The sequence below is a fragment of the Microcaecilia unicolor genome, chromosome 10 (genome assembly GCF_901765095.1).
Source record: "Microcaecilia unicolor chromosome 10, aMicUni1.1, whole genome shotgun sequence".
Classification (NCBI taxonomy): domain Eukaryota; kingdom Metazoa; phylum Chordata; class Amphibia; order Gymnophiona; family Siphonopidae; genus Microcaecilia; species Microcaecilia unicolor.
The window spans coordinates 78,705,580-78,729,045 of record NC_044040.1 but is presented as its reverse complement, the minus strand read 5'-3'; the positions used below and the strand labels follow the sequence as shown (position 1 = coordinate 78,729,045).

General features: G+C 42.8%; 1 protein-coding gene across 6 annotated transcripts in view; it reads right to left on the bottom strand.

Annotated features, from left to right (window-relative positions):
* USP15 (ubiquitin specific peptidase 15) overlaps window positions 1–23,466 on the bottom strand; it is a 519,523-nt gene that overhangs the window by 265,746 nt on the left and 230,311 nt on the right. For all 6 annotated transcript variants that reach the window (XM_030217240.1, XM_030217241.1, XM_030217242.1 and 3 more), the window contains one exon: window positions 2,118–2,276. In XM_030217240.1, the coding sequence (XP_030073100.1) occupies window positions 2,118–2,276 (159 nt within the window). The remainder of the gene's footprint in view (window positions 1–2,117; window positions 2,277–23,466) is intronic.

Genomic DNA, 23,466 nt, shown 5'->3' with positions numbered 1-23,466 from the left:
AAGGCCTCCCGTTCACTTTCAGGCAGAGGATAGAGGCGGGACATAGCCCTAGCCACTTTGAGGTTCGCTTCCGGGACATCACATTGAGCCGAAATCAAGGTGTGCATGGCATCATGCACGTGGAAGGTTCTAAGCGGGCGCTTCGTCCCCAGCATAATGGCGGAGCCAACAGGGGCTGAGGGAGAGACGTCCTCCGGAGAGGAAATCTTCAAAATGCTCATGGCCTGCACTAACAGGTTGGGCAAGTCCTCTGAGCGAAAAATCCGCGCTGCAGAGGGGTCATCCGCTCCATCCGAGCGGGAATCCGTCTCCTCCAAGGAATCCCCAAAGGACCGTTGGGAGAACCTAGATATGCTGCCCTCATCTACATCAGAGAAGACAGAGTCCTCTAAGGCCTGGAAATCCACCCGAGGGCGTTTACTTCCGGGGGCCTCAACCCCTTTACCGGACAAGGGAGCCGGGGCAGCGTTTTGCATAAGGAAGGCCTGATGCAGCAGCAAAATGAACTCGGGGGAGAAACCCCCCAGACTGTGCACTTCAGCAGCCTGGGCCACAGCCCTAGACGCACCCTCAACCGGCGCTCGCAAGAGTGGGGGAGAAACATGCTGCACATCCAAAATGGCGTCCGGCGCGACACTCCGCGAAGGAGCTGCGCGGGAAGAACGGCGCTTAACTTTGGCCGCTTTTTTGCCGTCGCCCAAATCAAGGGCGGCCATAGAATTAACGTTTCCCACCTCAAGGGCGGCCCAAGAAGAAGCCGTCCGAGCAGAGTGGCCGGCCAAGATGGCGGAGGCGAGCAGCGGGGGATGGGCGTTTATGGCGGGAAAAACCGCCGAACCGGAGGAAGAACCAGGACACTGACCGGCCTCCAAACTGACACCCAACAAGGGCGAATCAGACTTTAAGACCCCCGCATCCCCGCTAGAAGCGCACACGTGGTCCGGGGAGCGATTCTTTGCGCCCTCGCCCTCCGACGCCATAGGCCACGTGGAGACCGATCGGGGAACCCCCTGCCCGCTACAAAAAGGTAAAAATTACCTGCTTCTCGCTCCGAGCTGTAACGAACTGGTGTCCCAGTGAGTAGCTGCAATAAACGTTGAAATAAACGTTGAAATAAACGCCCTTAAGGACGTCCAAAAAATTTTTTTTTTTTTTTCAACAGAGCCAGCAGGAGGGGGGAGAAAAGGAGGGACCTGCCACCACCAGGTTTGCACTTGCTCAAGAAGAGCCCTCAACCCCAGGTACTCAACAAAACCTAAAAATTAGGCTTGGAGACCTAGCCAGAGCTGCTGCTGTGTGTGACCACCACCTGCTGAGATAGAGAACATACTGAGGAGTTTCCGGCAGCACATGACCACATATAGGGAGGCAAAAGCTTTGCTCTCTATCTCCACCTGCTGGTAGATGGACACAACCCACCAGTCTATGGATTGATCAGCATGATGATATGGAATATAGTGATTAGGTTGGTTTATTCAACAGCATAACCCCCTTTGTTGGTGAAAGCCCACTGGTTGCCTACACAGGCCAGAATAATTTTCAAGCTCTATATAATGGCATTCAAAATCTTGCATGGTATTGCCCCACAGTATGTTTTTATTGGTAATACTTCCCACCCTTGATATGATGTTTAAGTTGAGAGATCCCAAGATTTTATATTTTCCATCATTTAAAAGGGGTTAGGTATATGAAGATTTTTAAATTTCCTTTTTCTTTTATAATAGCAAGAATATGGAATGAGTTACCGAGAGGCCTTAGATGTTCGATTGATTATTTATCAATTAGGAAATTCCTGAGAACATGGCTAGTTAGACAACATCTATATTAAGTTAACTGTATTTTTCCATTTCAGCAAAAATTGATGTTATTATACATGTCATTCTCTAGGTTATTGCTAGACTTTTTTGTACTGTAATCTGCACTGAACTCAGGGATATGCAGATTTAAGCACTGCAAAGTAATCCAGATCATAGAAAACAATTACCTACCTAGACTTGGCAAATCTGAATGTGGTTCAAATCAACTAAGCAAGCATCTGCAGAGATTATATATATATATATTTTCAATCATATTACCAAGTGTAAATATACAAATAATAAAATTAATAAAGAAGATACCTTATCAGGCCTACCATCTGCATCCTTCAACTGGATATAAGGTTTTTTTCTAATCCTATTCAGATCCTCATGCAATCCATCTAACAAAAACGCTAGAAGTTCTTGACAATCTTGCTGCTGATAGCCAGAAAACTGGGGTGCAAAACGTCCCACCTGCGTCTAATGGAAATAAAAAGAAGAGAAGAAAATTACAATGTGTGTTTGTTTCTATATTATTTAATACTTTGAATATTTTTAATTCCTTACTTGGAACCATGCAAACATAATCATCATATTTTGCTAAATGGAACCTTATTTCATAAGGCTATCTGACAAAAGTCCATTTCATCCTGGCTCAAACATCTGCCTTACTTTAATCAGTAGTTTCACAAAAGACTAATATCAGTGCACTGTTCTTAAACTGCCAAACATAAGGCAATATCACAAAATGTTCACTGGTATACTGAAGTCATTAACCACAGGGGGCAGTAAACTGTTGTGAATGCTCCGTAGGTAGTATTTCCCCATGGGTTTTGCACTAATAATCAAAGTAAAATTAAGCAAGCATCTGCAGAGATTTCTCAGTGAGTATGTTTTTGAGACAAAACAACACACATATTGTTGCCTAACTCATACCCAAATGTGAGAACGCACATCTAAAAATGTAGATAAAATCAAAAATACTGTGAAATAACATGTAATATTTCATCTGCATAGAGAGTGGAGTTTTCAAAAAGCCTACTTCCACTGCTCATTTAGCCAAAAAATGGCTTTGAAAATTTTTTCTCATATTGATTTATTCAAGTCCACTCTTCATAAATCACTCTGTTATACGAGAGTCATGCAAAATTCTACATGTATCTAACTTCCCCTGTTTACTAAGCTGCGCTGCAATGCTGACAGTCACTAGCACTGCTTAGTAAACAGGGGACAAGTTTGGTTTCATACAAATAGCATCATATCATCAGTTACTGTAATTATCCTTTGTAACAGTCATGCTAGGTGGCCATGAATTTCTTGTGAAGATGATTTGCAAAAACAGATTTTGTTCATTTCCACCTCCCTTTTTTGTTTTTTAAAATTTTAACAGATTAAATCAAGTCACAACTTGGTTAGAAAATCAGGATGTCAAAGAAAAGTAATAATTTATCAACAACAACAAAAAACAAATCCACAAATTGCAATACAGACAACCCACTTAAGTCCTCTGGAAAGGAGGGTACAAGAGAACTATTAAATGTAATACAAAGTCGTACTGGAAAAAACTAAAATGAAAAAGAACTGCTTAAATAAATTTTAATGCAGGCAAGTAAGCCAAATCCCATCATGCAGAAGAAACTTCCTCCACCTGGGGTGAGCCACTATAGCCCTCAGCATCACCACGTTACTCAAGCACATTACTAGTTGCATTCTGGTATTTTAATAACACATTTACAAGGAAATTTAAAAAGAAAGCAAGGTCCCAGTAATACCCTAGGACATATCAGGAGAAATTGCTTTCGTCTTTTCAGGGTAGAATTCCCCACCATCTGGCAAGACTCTCACAAGAAAAGAACGAGGTATTTGTGTGTCTAAAGATAAGTTTTAGGAGCTAGTCATGGTCAGGATCCAACACCATTTAGCACCAACCCCCTCCCCCCCCCCCCGATAGCCACCTCTTCTTTAGATGATTCCAAAAATGCAGTTAAATTTAAACTATCTTCTGAAATAGGGGGGAGGATATCCTGATCCTCTCTTTCCAATTTCTTTTTAATACTCTTGCCAAAGGAGGAATAAATTGAGCAGTAACATATAAGATGTCGGTAAACATTTTTTTTATACATTTCATGGGCTGGAATACCAGGCATATAAGGAAAATTGATATCTTCAATGGAACTGTGTTTTCTAAATATACTCTGCAGGTTCAAATATATTTTATTGGATTAACGTAAGAATTAATTAATTATTTGCAGTAGGTACTCAGACCACACACATTCTCTCTCTCTCAATACTAATAATCATATGAAAGTATCACAAATATGCCTGTTTGCATTTGAAGTAATAAAAATATTTTAAAGATTAGGTTAATAGGAATCAGTGTAATTTGAAAATAAAACAATTTTATTTGATTAGTATTTTTGCAAACAGAGCTGTGGGAAAAAGGGCCCTGCGCTGGCGGCGGGCGCTGTTTTTCCTGATTGCCAGGGCCCTTTGTACTGTAGTGGGTAAAAAAAAAAACCCTGCACACATGGCCATGGGGTGCCCTTACCGCCACCCACTGAGGTGGCGAGAAGGGCTCCCGTACTAACAGGGCAGCGTGCAGCAATACCCGATTACCACCAGGTTATTGCCACGCAAGCCGTTTCAGGGGTTTTTCTTTTTCCCCTGGAAATGCTGCGTGCTTGGGGTGGTACTATCGCCAGCGGCCATCCCAAAACAACAAGTGGTAAGCCTGCATTGGGCTTACTGCTGCTCTGTAAAAGGCCACCAGAGTGATTTAAATTAAGTTGCCAATTAACCCTACATATAGCTAATGAAAGAATGTATGACTTAACTGAAGTTCAAGATACACACGAAAAAAATGAACTAAGAGGTCCTTTTACAAAGCTGAAGTAAATATTGGCCTCAATATGCCCTTACATGGGTCAGTCCCATGTGCTAAGACCATGTTTACTGCAGCTGTAACAACTCCTATTTTCTATGCCATTTTAAAATATTTCTGTGGAAGCATTTTCCATCACCTATTTTGTAGGTGGTAAGGGCTCCTGCATTATCTATGCACTAACCGGTTAATGTGCAGCAACGTAGACATGCTAACTGGTTAGCACAGAATTGGCCACCTCTGCCCCTGACACACCCCTAAAAAAAAAAAAATTACCGTGAAGGGTACCACATGCACATCTCAAAAGAAACACATGATGGGCCCTGTGGTCCACAAACAAGATGCCATTTGGTGTACTGGTGAAGGGGATTTCAAGAGCTGGCAGCAGGCATGGGGTGCAATTTATCCACGGAGGTGCCTGACTTCAAGGGTGGGTGTCTCAAAGGGCACGATGGAGGAAAGGAAGAAAAAGTGGTGTTCAGAGAGCTACCATGGTAGTGGAGTAGAAGTCTGTTCTTTCTGCAAGTCTCTGCAGATCTCATCTCCTGTCACATGGCTACTGTATCCTGCCACATGGACTAAATCCCACTCACCAGCATTTCTCTGACTTCTGGCTGCCTTTCTTACAGCTGCATCTTGCTTTCCTATTAGTGCCACAAGTCACTCCTGGAGCTGAAGCTTGCATTCTGTACAAGCAGTTGTTGGTTTTGTTCCAGAGGCTGATCCTCAGAATGAACCATTTATTGACTACTTCTGGCTGCATAATACCTCGTTCTTTTCTTGTGGCATATCAAATGATGTGTTTTGGAGGGCAACATTGCATGCCTATTTATTTATATATACTGCATAATGACATGCACCAGAACCCAAAGATTAACCCTGTACACACAATGGTTAGAGGGACCCAGTGTGAAAAGGCTCTAGAAGCTGAAGGGTATGACTCCAAGTGAATCTAGTAAAAATCACTTGTCTAAATTGAGCCAGTGCTTCAGGTCAGCTGAGAGACCATCACTTGAAGACCTGAATATATATACCCTAGAGAAATGAAGGGATAGAGGCGATATGATACAGACGTTTAAATACTTGAACGGTTCTAATTTACAAACAAATCTTTTCCAGAGTCAGAGAAGCAGTAAAACCAGAGGACATAATTTGAGGTTGCGGGGTGGTATACTTAGGAGTAATGTCAGGAAATACTTTTTCACCAAGAGGGTGGTGCATGCCTAGAATGCCCTTCCAGTGGAGGTGGTGGAGACAAAAACAGTGACAGAATTCAAAAATATGAGGGAGAGACACAAAGGACCCCTATATAAAAAGAGGATAGTAAATTAAAAAAAAAACAACTTAGCACATAAACAGCTATGAGGAGTGGTACTTAGCAACCCTAGCAGTGGGAAAGTGAAGTCAATGCCGGACAGATTTCTGTGGTCTGCATCTCGGAAATAGCTAAACAGATCAGGATGGGTTGGAATGGGCTTTGAAGGCAAACTCCAGTAGTTGGGAAGTAGGGCCAATGCTGGACAGACTTTTACGGTCTGAGCCCTGAAAATGGCAGGGACAGATCAGGATCAAGTATGCGTATTTTATACCACACTCATATTGTATGTTGTGAGGGCAGGTGCTGTGTGTCTCGGTGGAGAATGGGAAGACATATTAAAGTGGAACTTAGTGAGTAAAATGTTAATACTATTGGATTGCTTGTTCACTTATGATTTGATAATTAATATTTACTGCCTTATGTTCCTACTCAGGAACTTCATTCTGCCACACAACACCTTCTCAACATCCCTACACCTCACATAATGCTATTGGCCACATTCAGGAAAACCCATATTTTCCATATCTAGACCTATGCTTTGCAATTCTCTCCCCAATAATCTCCATAGTATACAATCCCATTCAGAGTTTAAGGTTGCCCTCAAAGCTTATTTTTTTAAAACAATTATGAGTTCTTACTGTAACACTCGAGTGTTTTGGAGCAGGGACCAGAAGATATGATCTGTTGGGAACTCCTCTGCCTGTACCCTTCTTTAAAAAGAATATTTACACTTCCCTTTCCTTCTTTCTTCCCCTCACCTCTTGCTTTCTTCTTTCCTATGTTAATTTGTAAACTGCTTAGCTGGTGGTCACCCTTTAGAAGTATATCAAGTAATAGAGAAACTTGAAATGAAGACCAGATGGACCATGCAAATCTTTATCTGCCATCATTTACTACTAATGATAAGTGACCAATAGTGGATCAAATGCCTAGGCAAAAACCCAAGCCTTTAATCCAGATTAAAATTCTTGAATGAATGCTCAGCACGGATATGTAGAGGGAGAGAATTCCAGAAAGATGTTACAGCAAAACAGAAGGCATGATGCCTTGCAGATTCTAGTTTTGCAAATTTGGGCCAGGTAGAACCAGACGGTGGTCATTTATAGAACGAAGATGGGCTGGAGAGTACAGGATAGTTAAGGAGCTTAAATATTGCGGGAGACCAATCCTATGAGCCTTAAATGTTAGTCTTAATAGTTTGAAAATATTATTGATCAATGGGAAGCCAATGGTATTTCTACAGAGGGGAAATGTGATTGCGCTGGGCATGACAACAGTCGAATGGCAATGTTCTGAGGTGAATGAAGTTTCTTAACCCATTAGTGCCCAATGTTCCCATAATAAGCCATTATTATGAGAACATTGGGCACTAATGGGTTAATACTGGACCGGGCACAGCCTTGGTAGATAATATTACAACAGTTTAATCTCATGACTAACAACAACAGTATCAAGGAGTAAAACATTTCTTAACTAAAATATCACTGAATTGAATGAAATTGATGGAGGATAAAAAAACTTGGTTTTGTATACATCTGAAATTTGTGGTGTAAAAGTGAGATGCGAATCAGAATAACTCCCAAATACTAAAACAAATCTACAGGTTAAACTGATGTGCCAAAAATGTTCAAAGGAGTATATGTAATAGAGAGGCCCCCTGTAAACCAGCACACTAAAGTTTTTTCTTAAAGTACCAATCTGAGTTCAAAGAGCCAGGCAGAAATAAGTTTTAAACAACCTTGAAGGGGACCAACGGAAGGATTAAATGGATTAATAGGAAAGAGCAAAAGAATATCAGCAGCACAGAAGTGGAATGAAACACCAGTGGACTGAATCAAAGTAGCAAGAGGACTAATGAATAGGTTAAATGGTGACAGAATAGAACCTCGAGGGACCCCACATGTTAAAGATCGTGGGGAGCCCTAGATGAGGAAGTAATAACTGTATAGGAGCAGTTAGCAAGTAAGGGGATCTGAAAGCAGAGGGTTTTAATAACTACTTACTTGTTGTCTCTGTTAGATGTGATATGTCCAGTTGGCTGAGCTCCTACGCCTGTTGTTCTTGGTCAGTGCCTCTGCCTGTACAGGCTGGGATCTGTCACTTGTTTTTTTCTTAGCTATGCAATGAAGTTCCCTTCATTTCCTTTTTAGATCTTCTGCATCCCTATTGTTATGGAAGATGCTATTGACTTTGTGGCAGATCCCCAACTAGAGTTTCTGTTCTGTGTAGGCGCTGATTCTCTAGCCTGGATGACCAACCAGGATTCTTGATGCTTTATGGTAGAAATAGTGTGGAACAGTGTGCTACAGATTTACCAGCCACTAAAACAGTGTCACAATATAAACTATAACCAATCAATCATAGGCATTGTCCACTAAAAAAAATTTTTGTGAAAGAGAAACCCTCAGACGCTCTTACACCCTTTGCACAACCTTATTCATACAGTCGTTTATCGGTTGGCACAATTGCTCATCGGGCCCATTCAAGTACACAAAATAGACAGTGATAACTGATAAAGTCCCAAATATGGCAGTGCATATTCCGTGTAAATTATCAAGAAAAACTTTCAAAACAGTAGGATACTTATCTGTAGGTGTCTTCTAATGGAACCTCTGCAACATAATTTGGTGATATCGCAACACTCCTCTCATCGACAACGTGGCTTTCATTTGGTCAAACTGCTTCAGGAACTTTGGTGAGGCTGAGCGTTAGCCTACAGCACCAAGAGAGTGCTTGTGCTGCTACTCAGCTCTAAATCTAAATCTGAATATGAATCTAAATCTAAATATGAATCTCAGCTCTAAAAGGCTGCAACTGATATTGATGCTCCAGTGTTTAGGGATATTTTTGGTACTGGTTTAACACAAAATTACCAGTGGCAGAACTGCAAGGTATGGCAACTGAGATTCATACGTGATGAAGTCATCAAGTACCCAAAAATGCAAAATCCTCAAAAGTTATCCATAGGACTGACAAAGCAGCTTGTAATCAGAGGGTATGGATAACCAGGATACATGTCATGCCCCCTATATGTTAGGATCCAGTATCAATGACACTTAATTTATAACCCAGAGATCTTCTATCAATGTGCCAGATCCAACACACCACCATTTACAGGCACTGGTAAATGTAGACATGCTTATGGAGAATGTATTGGCTCATCTGACAGCTGTGTACAAGAGAATACTCACATATACGAGGGGTATTATGTCATATGCAGTGAAAAATATGGCTGATATGGCAGTAGCAGGTGTAAGCCTTGTATTAGGAAAACATCAAATGAGAGCTACAATTTAGAGGAAAATACTTTTATTTACCAAATATCAACCACTTGTACATGAAACTCATCAAATTAAACACACTTAAGAACCTAACATATATAAATAAAAATATTAAAATACTTTATTAAGGGAACAAGACACAGATGTACCTTTAAACTATGGCCCGAGAGCGATACAGCTATGTACCCCCACCTGCTGTATGGCATAAAGGAGGGCATGCAGAACTACCCTAAATTCTCATCAGATGGATAACTATGAGGCCCATCAAGCTTAATATGGCCCGGAAGCACTGCTGCATTTCTTGGCACATAAACATGATTTGCAGCAGGATTTCTGGGTCAATGAAATTGACTTGGATCTGATGGGAACCCACCTGGTCCAGTAAGGAGGCACAATATTCAGGCTGGGTCATCAGGTACAATATGGGAATCCCAGTCTGACCCTTACCCTCTTCTCTTCCTCCTCCCCTATGTTTCTTAAAACTTGATATACTGGTCAGGGGAAATCCAAGATGGCCGCCTGATCGGATGTGTGTTTGTAAGCTCCTCAGATCCTGTGTTTGTGCAGACGAAACAGTGCGCTCCCCGTGTTAATATGGGGAAGAGAAAAGGATTAACTGTTGCCCCCATCTCCTCGAGCACAACTGGTACTCCACCATGTCTCAGCCAACATTGGAGAGCTTTGGAATCCAAACACCAGGAGCGCTGGTTGAAGCTTCTATAAAGTCCGCAATGCCATCAGCGGAACACAGCGCTGAGGGAGTTACATTAAGTTCTCCCTCTGGTATCACCCCTCCGCAACCTGGAAGGATTATTGGAGCAGAGTTTGGGTCGTATGTGGAGATGTCCGAAATTGGTGATCTCCCGACGGCAGTAGGAGGTCCTGCCCTTGCATCTACTCCAGGTACTTTAACAGAATGGAGATTAATCTCTCCCTGTATAACCCAGGGAGTTTTCTCTCACGGGTTTCAAAGCGGATCGATAAAACCTGAAAAAAATAACAGTGGATGTGCTTTGGGACACCATCCAAGGGGTGAACTTGTCTCTTCAGAAGATACTAGACTCTTTTTAGGGGGAAATAAGAGAACTTAAAACTAAAAATCAACAAATGTCTACCAAGACTGAAAGCTACCAAACTACAATGAATGTTTTTGATTCTGATTTAAAATCTCTTCAAAGTACGACTATGACTGTGATAAAAGAAAATAAAATTCATGCACGTAAATTGGAATATATGGATAATCAGCTCAGACGAAATAACTTAAGGCTACTGAATTTCCCGAAATCTTCATATATATCTGCTACTGAGCTATTAAAAAAGTATTTTTCTGAGATTCTGGGTATTCCTCCTGAAAATCACCCTCCGGTGACTAAAACCCAGTACTTTAAAAAATCAGTAAGGTCAACAGATGGACTACCAGAACCTGAACAAAATTTAAATTTGTCAGAATTTTTGGAAAGATCGGTAGAATTAGAAAGAGCAATGCTACTTGTAACTTTCGCTCTGGAAATAGACAGGAATATAACATTACGTACTTATTTCCGCCATATTAATGTTTTATTCTTAGGTGAAAAAGTCCAGATTTTTCCTGATTTAGCCAAGGAAACTCAAACTAGGAGGAAAGAATTAATGGTTTCATTGGGAGGAACTTTTGTTGTTAAATTTCCTTGCAGATGTTTCATTGCCTTAAATGCTACAAATTATCATCTTTTCTTTTGCCCTAAGAAGTTACAGGATTTTATAGTTGCTACGGAGAGTGCGAGAGAACCCCCGGGGATGGTACCTCTTAGCTAGAAATGCTGTCTAGGCTTGCATGAACCAATGTTCCTTCCGAATCTAGATATATATTATTTACTATCTCCATAGAGGTATTAAAGGTATTTTTCTTTATTTGCTAATTCTTGGACCCCGCAATTGTGGACAAATTAATAAGATTTGATTTTCCTGTAAGTGGATTTATTGCTTTATAATAATTGTGTTATTTCTGAACATTTTGATGTTTTTCATCTTGATGTAAATTGTATTGAAACTTATAAATAAAAATTAAAAAACAAAACAAAACTTGATATACTATCTGGTTAGAATACTTACTTAGAAAAGAAATACAATGTGTAATAGGAAAGAAATTATATTATCACTAGATTCAAATGTAATTAAAAACAAACAACTCACCAGGAAGAAACAATAAAGGGCAAAACAACAGAATACAATATAGTAAGACAAAAATGAATATAACTACAAATACGGCTAACACAAAACATAAACAAAGGTAAGGATAAAGATACCCTCTGTTAGAGATGAGATCTCTTCCCTCTGCTCCTGCTTTCTCTCTTATTTCTTCCTCCTCCTCTGCTCTTCCTGCTTCTGTTGGCTCTTCCTCTTGATGTTCCCCTCATCAATTCCTTCTTCTTGGTCTTCCTCCTCCTCCTTTCCATCGTTTCCCTTTTTCTTTTCCTCTTGCACTGAGCTAATGCCAGACCTTGCAGCTGCTTAAATGAAAGCATGTGTGTAACAATATGGTACAACTAGAGGGTCTGTAGAAACAACATACACCTTTTTTTTTTTTGCACAAGGCCTGATCTTTAGGTGGGAACCAGCAGCACTGGTTAATGGTAATGCTTGATGACATTATGAGGACAAAACAGAAGTGGAGAGTGGAGATGTAGTGCAAGACAAACACAGAGGGTTCAGTAAATAAAGGGGGTGGGGAGGAAAGTGGGATGGATATGCTGAGTGCATCAGTAGTGTAGCAGCAACTTTTGTTGCAGAGCCCAAACATGTTATAGTGGGAGCTAGACAAGAGCTACAGCTGAACTATGAAACTACTGTTGTGGCACTGGCATAACTCTTCCAACTGAACACTTTTTCCGAATGGTCTAAATGCGAAGGTTGAGTGGTGCCATTTTTTCTAGAACGTCACAAAATTACAACATTATGAACAATCTTTTTGAGAAAATTTCTTTAAAGTATGACATTGCCCTTTGTTAGAGTGTCTGTTTCTTTAAATAAAATCCCAGCGATTGGTTGTCAGGTTCATAGAGCGTCTGACGTCAACCTTTTAAGAGGCAGCCATTTTTTTGACTCATTGTCCTCCCTCTCTGTGAAGTTGTGGACAAAGGTTTCATGCTGTGCGTGAGGAGTTCCCTAGGAATTTTTAAAGCGCAGGCTATGCTTACTGTTGGGCTTATCCTTTTTCTTCCTTTGTACAGATTTTCCGACCGGCAGACCCTGAAGCAGGCAGACGAAACGCTGGCCATCGTTGGTCACGGTCTAGACTTTTGAAAAGGAGGCACCTTTAAGGTAAGTACAATTTACATTGCATGAAGTCTATGAACAAGCAATAGTTGTAGAAAACTGAGAAAACAATAAAAGAAAGATTTTTTTGTTTATGGCCATACTTCCAAGGAGTGTTTAAAGAATACCAGGAGGATTTTTGTGCCTATGATGAAGTCCTGCTCCCATTGCTAAATACAGCCAGGAGCTTCTTGAGGCTTTTTCCTCCGGTAAAATTCATAAATCTCATTATTTTTTGAGACGGACCTCTATCGAGTATCCCTACTATTTATATTCCCAGCATAGAACGCAGCCCTCCATAAGCGTATAGATGTAGGTGCAGTGTGCAGTAGCCACTTATCTGGATCTGTCTTGAGAAGGACTTTGACCTTCTTGCATGGGGGCCCGTGACACTGTCTTTGGGCATGCTGCCTCTGTAGCTAGTCACCTGTCTTTACTGCACTTTTACCTACCTCACTTTTGTATGCAAGTTTGTTCCCTAAATATGTGGTCAAGGGTAACTGTGGAGATTTAACTAATAATAAAATAAAAGTAATTATTTTACTTCCCTTTCAGCATTCCTATTCTTTCACTTTTCCTCTAGTACAAGTGAAAGAATAGGAATGCTGAAAGGGAAGTAAAATAATGTACTAGAGGAACCAGCTGCTTGTGCGTCTTGGACCACTCACAGCACTAATTCAGTCAACCACAAACGCAGGCTTGGAAATCAACTTCAGCCTTTCAGTTTTTAAAAAACAGATTTTGGCACAGCTCAGGGTGAACAACATTCTTATTACCATCTCAAAATAACTACTTGCACTCATACAACACAATTGCTTGTTCATAATCCAGTCAAACCCCATAAATATAAATCTGGATTAAATTATTTTTCTGTTCCAAAACTCAGTGCCCCCTTAATGTGCCACTATAAGTTTTGGGGACTAATTATTTAAAACAGGTGACTGCCAGTGACAGATAACAACCAGCATTAACACATTCAATTTACCAAACGTTTCTGCCAAAGGAAAATTTTTCCTTTCACATTCAGACTATTCCAATTACCACTGCACCAAATTTAAAAGCAGATTTCCCACTTTTTTGCTCTCAGGTGTCACAGACACACTAATACACTTTCAGATACACTGAGGTCCAGGGCTCTTCTGGCAACAGCTGAAACCAGGGTTGCCAGGTGGAAATTTTTTTTCCAGCCCAAAGGAGCCCAAAATCCAGCCCAAAACCCGCCCAAACTCAAACCCCGCCCCTGACACCCCCGCCCCCGCGTCATCACCCCCGCCCCCGCCGTCATCAACCCCGCCCCCGCCGTCATTGGCCCCGCCCCCGTCATCGGCCCCGCCTCCCCGTCACTAACCCCACCTCCCCCGTCACTAACCCCGCCTCCCACATCACTAACCCCGCCTCCCACGTCACTAACCCTGCCCAGAAACGTCATTAACCCCGCCCACCACGGCCGAAAAAGCCTGCGAAAAAACCGCCCCGAAGCCAAAAAGGAGCCCAAAAAACCGCAACCCGCCGCGGGCAAAAATTTCCCGCGGCGGGTCGCGGAAAACCGCCCAATTGGGCGGTAAAACCGCCCACCTGGCAACACTGCCCAAAACCCGCCCAAACTCAAACCCCGCCCCTGACACCCCCGCCCCCGCATCATCACCCCGCGCCCGCCATCATCGGCCCCGCCTTCCCCGTCACTAACCCCGCCTTCCCCGTCACTAACCCCGCCTCCCACGTCACTAACCCCGCCTCCCACGTCACTAACCCCGCCCAAAAACGTCACTAACCCCGCCCACCGCGGCCGAAAAAGCCACCTAAAAAAACCGCCCGAAGCACAAAAACCAGCCCAAAAAACCGCAACCCGCCGCGGGCAAAAATTTCCCGCGGCGGGTCGCGGAAAACCGCCCAATTGGGCGGTAAAACCGCCCACCTGGCAACACTGGCTGAAACTGTCATTGTCCAGGCGACCAGGTTCTGGAATGGATCACCTGACCCTCAGCAGCCAATCAGGCAAATCTTCTTGGAATATACAATTTTTTCTACTGTTTGGAATGTGGTGAAAATCTCCATATTGAAACTCACTTTTCCTATTGATTTAAATGGGAAAAATGGATTGTTGTACAAAACAATGTCTAAATTTCACAGAATTTGAATAAAAACCATATCATTATCCAAGTCACCTCAAACAGAATCCAGTCCCTGTTTTTAAATTGGAAATCCACTTTTCAGAACTCAAGTGCAAAATTTTATTCCAAAACTACCATTAAAATTCAATGAAAATTAAACCAAATTTTCCACACAGGTTAAATTTAATCTACGCTTATGGACACCACTGACAGATTCCAGAAATCTGTGTCCTGAGATGCGTAAAGTGCTCCACATCAAAACTACCCAGAATAACCATTAAAAATGAATTTCAAAATATTTTAACCACTCAGTCCACCTAAAGGGAACCCCTGGACCCGCCAACCATAAAAAGAAAAGATTTAAATGAATCCTGGAAGGCCCTAGAAATAACAGTACAAAAATGGGAAAAATTAAATAAAATAAAAATAAACCAAGGCCCCCTACCTTGCTCTCCAGACGACAATCTGGCAAGTCCATACTCTTCTTCAGGGTCTCTGTGGACCGCTGGTGACTCCCGGATACCAGTTCTCAAGCCGGACAGCCACAAAATCCAGGCCCCAGCTTCATTTGTGAACTACTGTAAGCTCTGAAGCCGTCCTGAGCATGTGCCCAGAATGCTCCTGGCTCTGGACCAGGCCTGAAGCATGGAATTTTCCTGCTGGCCGCCCAAATCCCTCATTCACTGCGGTGCTTTCAGTCGCGCCAGACACGTTTTCGGTGTCTCCTCATCCCAGAAGCCCAGGACTTGCTCTGGACCTAAAACGGGTCCCAGTGCCATGGGAGCCAGCCCCAAAACACTGCCACCAATTAAAAAAAACAAAACAAAAATAAATGGGACAAAAATGGCACAAAGACCACCAGAGCCACAAAGCGGCCTCAACATGGCCTGAAGACCACCCCTGATCCAGGTAAGACCTAAAAAAAAGCAAACTTTTTATTTAAAAATTTATTCATACCCTTTACGTTAGGCAGATGTAGATGTAGCTGGTGAAGCAAGCCCTGTGCCATTTTGACAACCTGGATTCAAATCCAGCTGCTGCCATTAACAACTGAAAGGAAATCATTTGCGGCAAACAGTCTTCTGCATTTCTGTGCCTTGTTTTTTTTGCAGCTCTTGGATGTTAGATTAGGTTATTTATTCTTGATATACCACCATTATTGCAAAGCAAAATTAATATGATCCCAATACATACGGAAAAACAATTGTGGGACAATGGGGGGTGGGGGGGAGGGGGCTGCCTGACTGATTTGCTTTCTAATGGGGTCCATGCCACTTGACAGGTTCGCTGTGGAGTTGTATCTGTGTGAGCAACATCTAGAAGATTTTGATCTCTGATCATATGGTTTGCCTGTATAGTATAGCTACCTTAAAGCCCCAGTGTGGGGGATCTCTAGCAGGACAGCAGAGCATTCCTGGCATGCATGTGCTTTGTCAAGTACCCTACAGGTGTCATGCCTCTGCTAGATAGCCAACAGTTGCTGGTCTAGGTACATGGGAAAAGGTTCTGCTTACCTTGTTACAGTAATACAGATTCAGTCATGCTTTCCATGCTGCAACATGGTCAGGGTATTGCCTACTGAGGTCGAAGAGAGTGTACCAGACCTTTGAGGAGGTCACTCTTCAGATATGTTCTCTCTCCTAGCATTTTGTTGCTCTCTAAGAGTACGAATTGGTGACCACTGTAGTAATCAGGGACTAGAAATACATCCACTTAGGTTCTGCTGGGCAAGCCATGGCATGCACATTCAGGTAGGTGGACATGCGTAAGCTGCAGACAAATGGAGCCTTGCAAATGGAACCTACATGTGCAGTGTTCAGAAATACCACCATTTCCACTTGCAAGTGGTATAACGATTACTGGCTTTCCATGCACAGGTGGCTTGTCACTTGCACATCTTCACCACATTTGGTGCATAGGTCTTGTACACATGGAAGTGACCCTATTTTGAAACACATCCATATGTATTTTTCCACACAATTTTGTTCTTCACTTTTGCATTCCTGGGGGTAGATAGATCAAGTTTACATGGAGGCATATTTTCAAAGCACTTAGAAACCTATGGAACTTTGGAAGGCTAAGTGCTTTGAAAATGAGCCCCAAGTTCTTCTAAAGTAATGCCTTTGGTCTCCATATTTATATTGTCACTTCGATTTTCTAACATCAATGATCTACTTATAATTTGCTTTCAGATATTTTGTGTTTACTCCCATGACTATAATGTCAGATGAGATCCAAATCCATAGCATGGTTCTCAACATGCTGAAAGGCCTTAATTTTATCTTTTAAGGGAATGTTTACTAAGCTGTGTTAAACAGTTAGTCCAGGAGTTAGCATGCAGTAGCATGGATCAACACTAACGGTTATTGCATGCTAAAACCAGCAAGAGTAGTAAAAAATCCCATGCTAGCTGCTTAGTGTGGTTAGGAGCAGGATCCAGGTGGAGATAGGGAGTCACAATCACTGATAGCTAGCATGCAGGATGGTATCACATGCAAGCCGTCATGAATACTGACAGGACAGTGGCCTTAAGTGCAGTCATGCTACCCAGCAGTCCAGTAGCACATCCACAGCCCCGACCACAACAACCTGAAACACTACCCCTGCTCCTAAATATGACCTCTCCAACAGATCTCATGAATCCAAAGTGTCCCCCTGACCCTTTTTATTTGTTCTACTGAATTGTTAGGTGAACCCTTTATAAGTAAATTACAAAGCTAATAAAATGCTACCTCCACTATTTTATCTACGGCAGGCTCTCTCAAATATTAACCAATGTGACCCCATTTGTACACATTGAAGCAATCCCAAATGACCAAAAACATTAACCGAATGGGAAGGAGAGGGTAGGGAATGTATCACACATCTTTTCCTAGTCATCCTGCATCCAAATCCATTGATTCTGTTGCTCACCCCCCACCCTGGCCTTTTCTTTCATCTTAATCAACTCCCTAGCTCATTCCTCTTTAACTTCCATCCCATCGACACTCATACCTCACCAGCTTCTCTCATCCTCCAGTTCCTCTCTCATCAATCACAGCTGATCCTCTTATCCCATACGTTCTCCTTTCCCATAACCACCAGGTTCATTCCTTTTCTCTCAACCCCTTACCCAGATTCATCCCTTCCCTCTCAACAAATTCCCAAGGACAGCTGAAGGCTACACCATCAAGAAAAATCAAGGCCTCATTGTGTCATGATAGTTGGAACACCAACCCTTAAAAGAATCCATCAAACCTTTATTTCTAAAATACATTAACTATCACTGGTATCTGTTTTGGTATTTAAAGAACCTGGGTAAAAGTTACATTTTGCCACCCCAGGTATAAACTTAGATTGTGAGCCCACTAGGGACAGAAAAAGTACCTGCATATAATGTGTACAGCACTGCGTATGTCTAGTAGCACTATAGAAATGATTAGTAGTAGTAGTAAATAGAAACAGAGAAAAATGAAGGCAGATAAAGACCATATGGCTTAACCAGTCTGCCGGTCCATCCCATCTACTATCCCTTCTTCTTCATTAACAATCCTATGCACGTGTCCCAAGCTTTCTTGAATTCAGATACAGTTTTCATCTCCACCACATCCACTGTGAAGTCATTTCACAAATTCACCACCATTTACATGAAAAAGTATTTCCTCAGGTTACTTCTGAGCCTGTCCCCTTTCACCTTCATCCTATACCCCCTCATTCCTGAGATTCCTTTCAATTGAAAGAGACTCACCTCTTATGTATTGATGCTACAGAGGTATTTAAATGTATCTATGAAAAAAGAAGACAACAATTGCCCCTAAAGCACAAGGCAAGAAGAAAAACAACTGGGGGAGACCAATGTAATTCCAACTAGGGGTAACAATTTATTAATACTAAAAATATGTAAGATACAAAGGCTGATAAGTCCAAAATATCAAGAAGACTGAATGGACTTGACTCAGTCCTGCATTTCAGCATGGCAAGCAACTGCCTTAGGAGTCAAAGATATTCCAGTCTAGTTAACAATGGAAAGCTGTTAGCCAGTGAATGGCAGTACAGGAATATCGGACGATAACTCACACTATAACAAAGTTGTAACATTGTCAAAATGATGAAACAACAAAATGTAGAAATGAGATCATTTATGTATCAAAATAGACAGATAGTTTATGCTGTCTTATCAATAGATTGTTTCCCCTGGTTGGAATTACATTGGTCTCCCCAATTGTTTTTCTTTGTATTTAAATGTCTCTATCATATCTTACTTCTCCCTCCTTTCTTCGAAAGTATACATATTAGTAACATAGTAGATGACGGCAGAAAAAGACCTACATGGTCCATCCAGCCTGCCCAACAAGATAAACTCATATGTGCTACTTTTTGTGTATACCCTACTTTGATTTGTACCTGTCCTCTTCAGGGCACAGACCGTATAAGTCTGCCCAACACTATCCCCCGCCTCCCAACCACCAGCCCTGCCTCCAACCACCGGCTCTGGCACAGACCGTATAAGTCTGCCCAGCACTATCCCCGCCTCCCAACCACCAGTCCCGCCTCCAACCACCGGCTCTGGCACAGACCGTATAAGTCTGCCCAGCACTATCCCCGCCTCCCAACCACCAGTCCCGCCTCCCAGCACCGGCTTTGGCACAGACCGTATAAGTCTGCCCAGCACTATCCCCGCCTCCCAACCACCAGTCTCGCCTCCCACCACCGGCTCTGGCACAGACCGTATAAGGCTGCTCAGCACTATCCCCGCCTCCCATCACCGGCTCTGCCACCCAATGTCGGCTAAGCTCCTGGGGATCCATCCATTCCTTCTATCTTTGTCCTCAAATGCTTTATTGATGTAGACCACTGACCATTTTAGTAGCTGTCCTCTGCACTGACTCTACCCTGTTTATATCTTTTTGAAGATGTGGTCTCCAGAATTGTACACAATATTCTAAATGAAGTCTCACCAGAGTCTTCCTACTGGCCATTCCTCTTGCTATGCACCCAGGCATCCTTCTAGCTTTCGCTGCTGCCTTTTATACCTGTTTGGCCACCCTAAGATGATCACATATGATCACACCCAAGTCCCACTCCTCTTTCGTGCAAATAAGTTCTTCATCTCCTAAACATTACTATTCCCTCGGGTTTTTGCAGCCCAAATGCCTGATCCTTCATTTTTTAGCATTAAATCTTAGCTGCCAAATTCTGGACCAATCTTCAAGCTTTGCTAGGTCCTTCCTCATGTTATTCACACAAATCAGGGGTGTGTACTCTATTACAGATTTTGGTACTTGACAACCCTTCAACAATATTGCTTAGAAAAATGTTAAAAAGAACTGGCCTAAGAACCGAACCTTGCAGCACACCATTGAAACGTCCCTTTTGCTCAAACTGAGCTCCACTTACCACTACCCTCTGTCACCTTCCACTCAACCAGTTCCTAACACAGTCAGTCACTTTAGGGTCTATACCAAGGGCACTCAGTTTATTAGTTGTCTATGTGGAACCATATCAAAAGCGTTCCTAAAATCTAAATACAACACATCTAGTGCTTTCCTTTGATCCAACTCTCTAGTCACCCAGTCAAAGAAATCAATCAGATTTGTCTGACAAGACTTGCCTTTTATTATTCATCTATTAGGTTAGGTTATTCTTAATATACTGCCATTACTGCAACGCAAATCAAAGCAGTTTACAAAGCAAATATGCAAAAATAAGAAATGAACTACAATATTAGATAGAAAAGAACTCAAGAATTGAAACACACACACAAAAAAGAATCTACTATAATAAAACTCACCCTCAACGTTCTGAGGACACTGACATCAGTGAAGCCAACCCCTGACTTCCTTCAAAAAGGTTCGAAGGTTTGTGGTGGTGAAGCCACCAAAATCCCTCCGGGCCCCGCCCTCGAGGGCGGAGCAATGGCAGAACAACGAAGGGGTTGGCAGGGAGGGAGGCAGGGCGGAAATCGCTCCGGGCCCCGCCCTCGCGTCAAACGCCATGACGGTGGGGGCGGAGCAATGGCAGAACAACGAAGGGGTTGGCCAGGGAGGGGGGGGGGGGTGTTGGCGACAAAAACCTTGCTAGCGCCCGTTTCATTTGCTCTGAAACGGGACTCTTTTACTAGTACATAAATAAAAACATATATAGGTCTCACATTGTCATTAGTTTCCAAAGGTGTGCTCTAACAAGTGAAACAGAGCTTTCTGGATTTTCAAAATCTAACCTGTCGGAGAAAAGGTGGCCCTTGGCAGCTGCCAGCCAAGGCAGATGCGAGGTGATAGTCATTCTCTGAGCTTCAGTAAGGCAAACGGGTCACCAGAAACCAATGGTGTGCTACAGCCAGCTCGCACCAACTCACAAGAGCCGGTTGTGAAATTTTTTGCCATCTTGCGAGCCGGCTTGCCTCTCCTCCACCCTACCACAGACTCCAGGCACATACCTGAAAGCAGCGTCCTTGGTGGTCTAGTGGATTCTTCGGGGCAGGAAAGATCCCCAGTTTTCTTCGGGGCAGGAAAGATCCCCAGTCTTTCCTGCCGGCGCTGACCCTCCTGCAGCCGCATCACTCTTTAAAAATGGCTGCTGAGACATCCAGGGGCGGCCTTGCGAAACTTTCGCTGAAGTCTTGCAAGGCCGCCTTCATAAGTCTCGGCGGTCATTTAAAAAAAAAATACTCTTTTATTTTCAAAGATTAAAAAAAAAGAAAACCACACCATTCTTCATATCTATTACATATTGTCATATTAACACACCCAAAGTCCTCCCTCCACCCTACCCATACTTGCATAACCAAGCCCAACATTAAATTCAGATATGGTGACTCAAACTAAACCCATCATTCTGCCAACCCTATACATTCAAACTGATATGTCTCGCCATTTCATATAAGGACCCCAACCTTTTGTGAATTGAACAATGTGACCCCGCTTTTTAGCAGTGAGCTTCGCCATAAGACAGAAATAGTCTACCTTGTTGAAGATTTGTGTAACTGAAGGTACTGCTGTTTGCTTCCAATATTTCACAATCACTATCCGGGCTGCTGTGTAGACATGGGATAGAAGATAGTGAAGATCCTTCTTGATGCCTGGTGGTTGTACATTCAGGAGGCAAGCGCTGGGCACCGGGTTTGGAAGCCCTGGAAACCCCTTCAACAGCTGGGAGAGAAGGTCTGACCAGAAACCTTGAATATTAGGGCAGGACCACCAGATATGCCAGAAAGTACCAGTTTCCCCACATTGGCGCCAGCATGCTGCTGACCCTGACAAATATCTGAGACAGCTTGTATGGCGTAAAAAGTACCATTGGTATAACATCTTGTAGCCATTTTCCACCAAGGGGGTTGCCACAGAAAGTCTCAACAAGTACTTAAATGTCTGTCCATTTTGTGGGGTCATAAGTAAGAGATAGCATCGATTCCCAACTATTTTGACATGTAAGCAGAAGCTGGGATCTGTGAAGCAAGGCAAGGTATATCCTAGAGATTCCTCCTCTGCCAGTACCAGCATGCATAGCACTTTCCAGCTCAGTTTCTGCCAAAATTAAATCTATCTTAGCTCTACACTGAATGAAACGTTTAATTTGTAGATACCGAAAACTCTCTCTGTCCAACAGACCATATTACTCTTTCAATGCATCAAACTGTAACCAGTTACCTCTAGGTGCAGCCAAGCATAGAACAATCTCCTCCAGCCACAGGCTCCCGGTACAGTCAAGAAATAAATGTCCACCAGCAACTTCAATCTTAAGGATTTTATTCCATGCAGGTTTCTAGTAGACCTGATACACAGTTCCAACAGCAGCATTCACCTTCAATCTTAAGCACATATAAGCCACCTGAAAGTATGTGGCATAGTCCCCTTTGAGGCATATTTTCAAAGCACTTAGCCTTCCAAAGTTCCATAGAACCCTTTGGAACTTTGGAAGGCTAAGTGCTTTGAAAATATGCCTCTTTAAGCAGTAGGCTATCAGCACATATCAGAATTCAATGCAGGCTCACAGTCAGCTCCAGTCTGGGCTCTTTATCCAGTGCACAGTAACAGTAGTTCAAATCCAAATAGAAGCAGTTCATTCAGTTCATCATCACAGTTAAATCACAAAACAGCAGTTTCTATCTTCTACTCTCTTTACCTTCAGGAGGGGTTCCATACTTTAGGGATTTCTCCTACCCCAAGGTATTCCCCTTTACATCGGCTTCACTGGTAGATTCAATACCTTTAGGGACCTCTATTACCCAAGGGTTTTCAGCCTGCATCTGCTTCACTCTACCCTCTTTCCCTCTGCTTCTCTCTTCCCTGGGACTCCTTCCCACCTGCCTAATCAATCCCTAGCTTCTGCTACTACAACCAATCATTCTCCTTCCATTAGCTTCCCCCACACCCCATACCAGCTGAGTTGAGCATTAGACTAATGATGAGCTCCTGCACACAGGGTTTCCTATCTCTATTTCCCCCTAGTGGCAGCCAATAAACACGTCCTGCCAGCGTACACCCATGTCATCCCCTATTGCAGCTAGGAGTCCAGTCCAGGTTCTTCATCTCACCCCCTGGCTCCTTGCCTGCAATGCCTTCTGGGACTTGTACTTCAGACTGAAACTGCCTTAACCCAACTATCCTGGATGTGATTCTATCACAAAACGCAATACATTCTCCCTCTTCCCAGATCTGACCCAATTCCCGGAGGGAAGCTGCTACACACCTGTGATAGGTTAAGTCAGTTTTTCCTGGGGGGAATCCCATTGCATACATGATAGGGGTTGTTAAATGGTGCCTCCGATCAAGGAACATATTTGATCTACATTTCACCCAGGCACCCA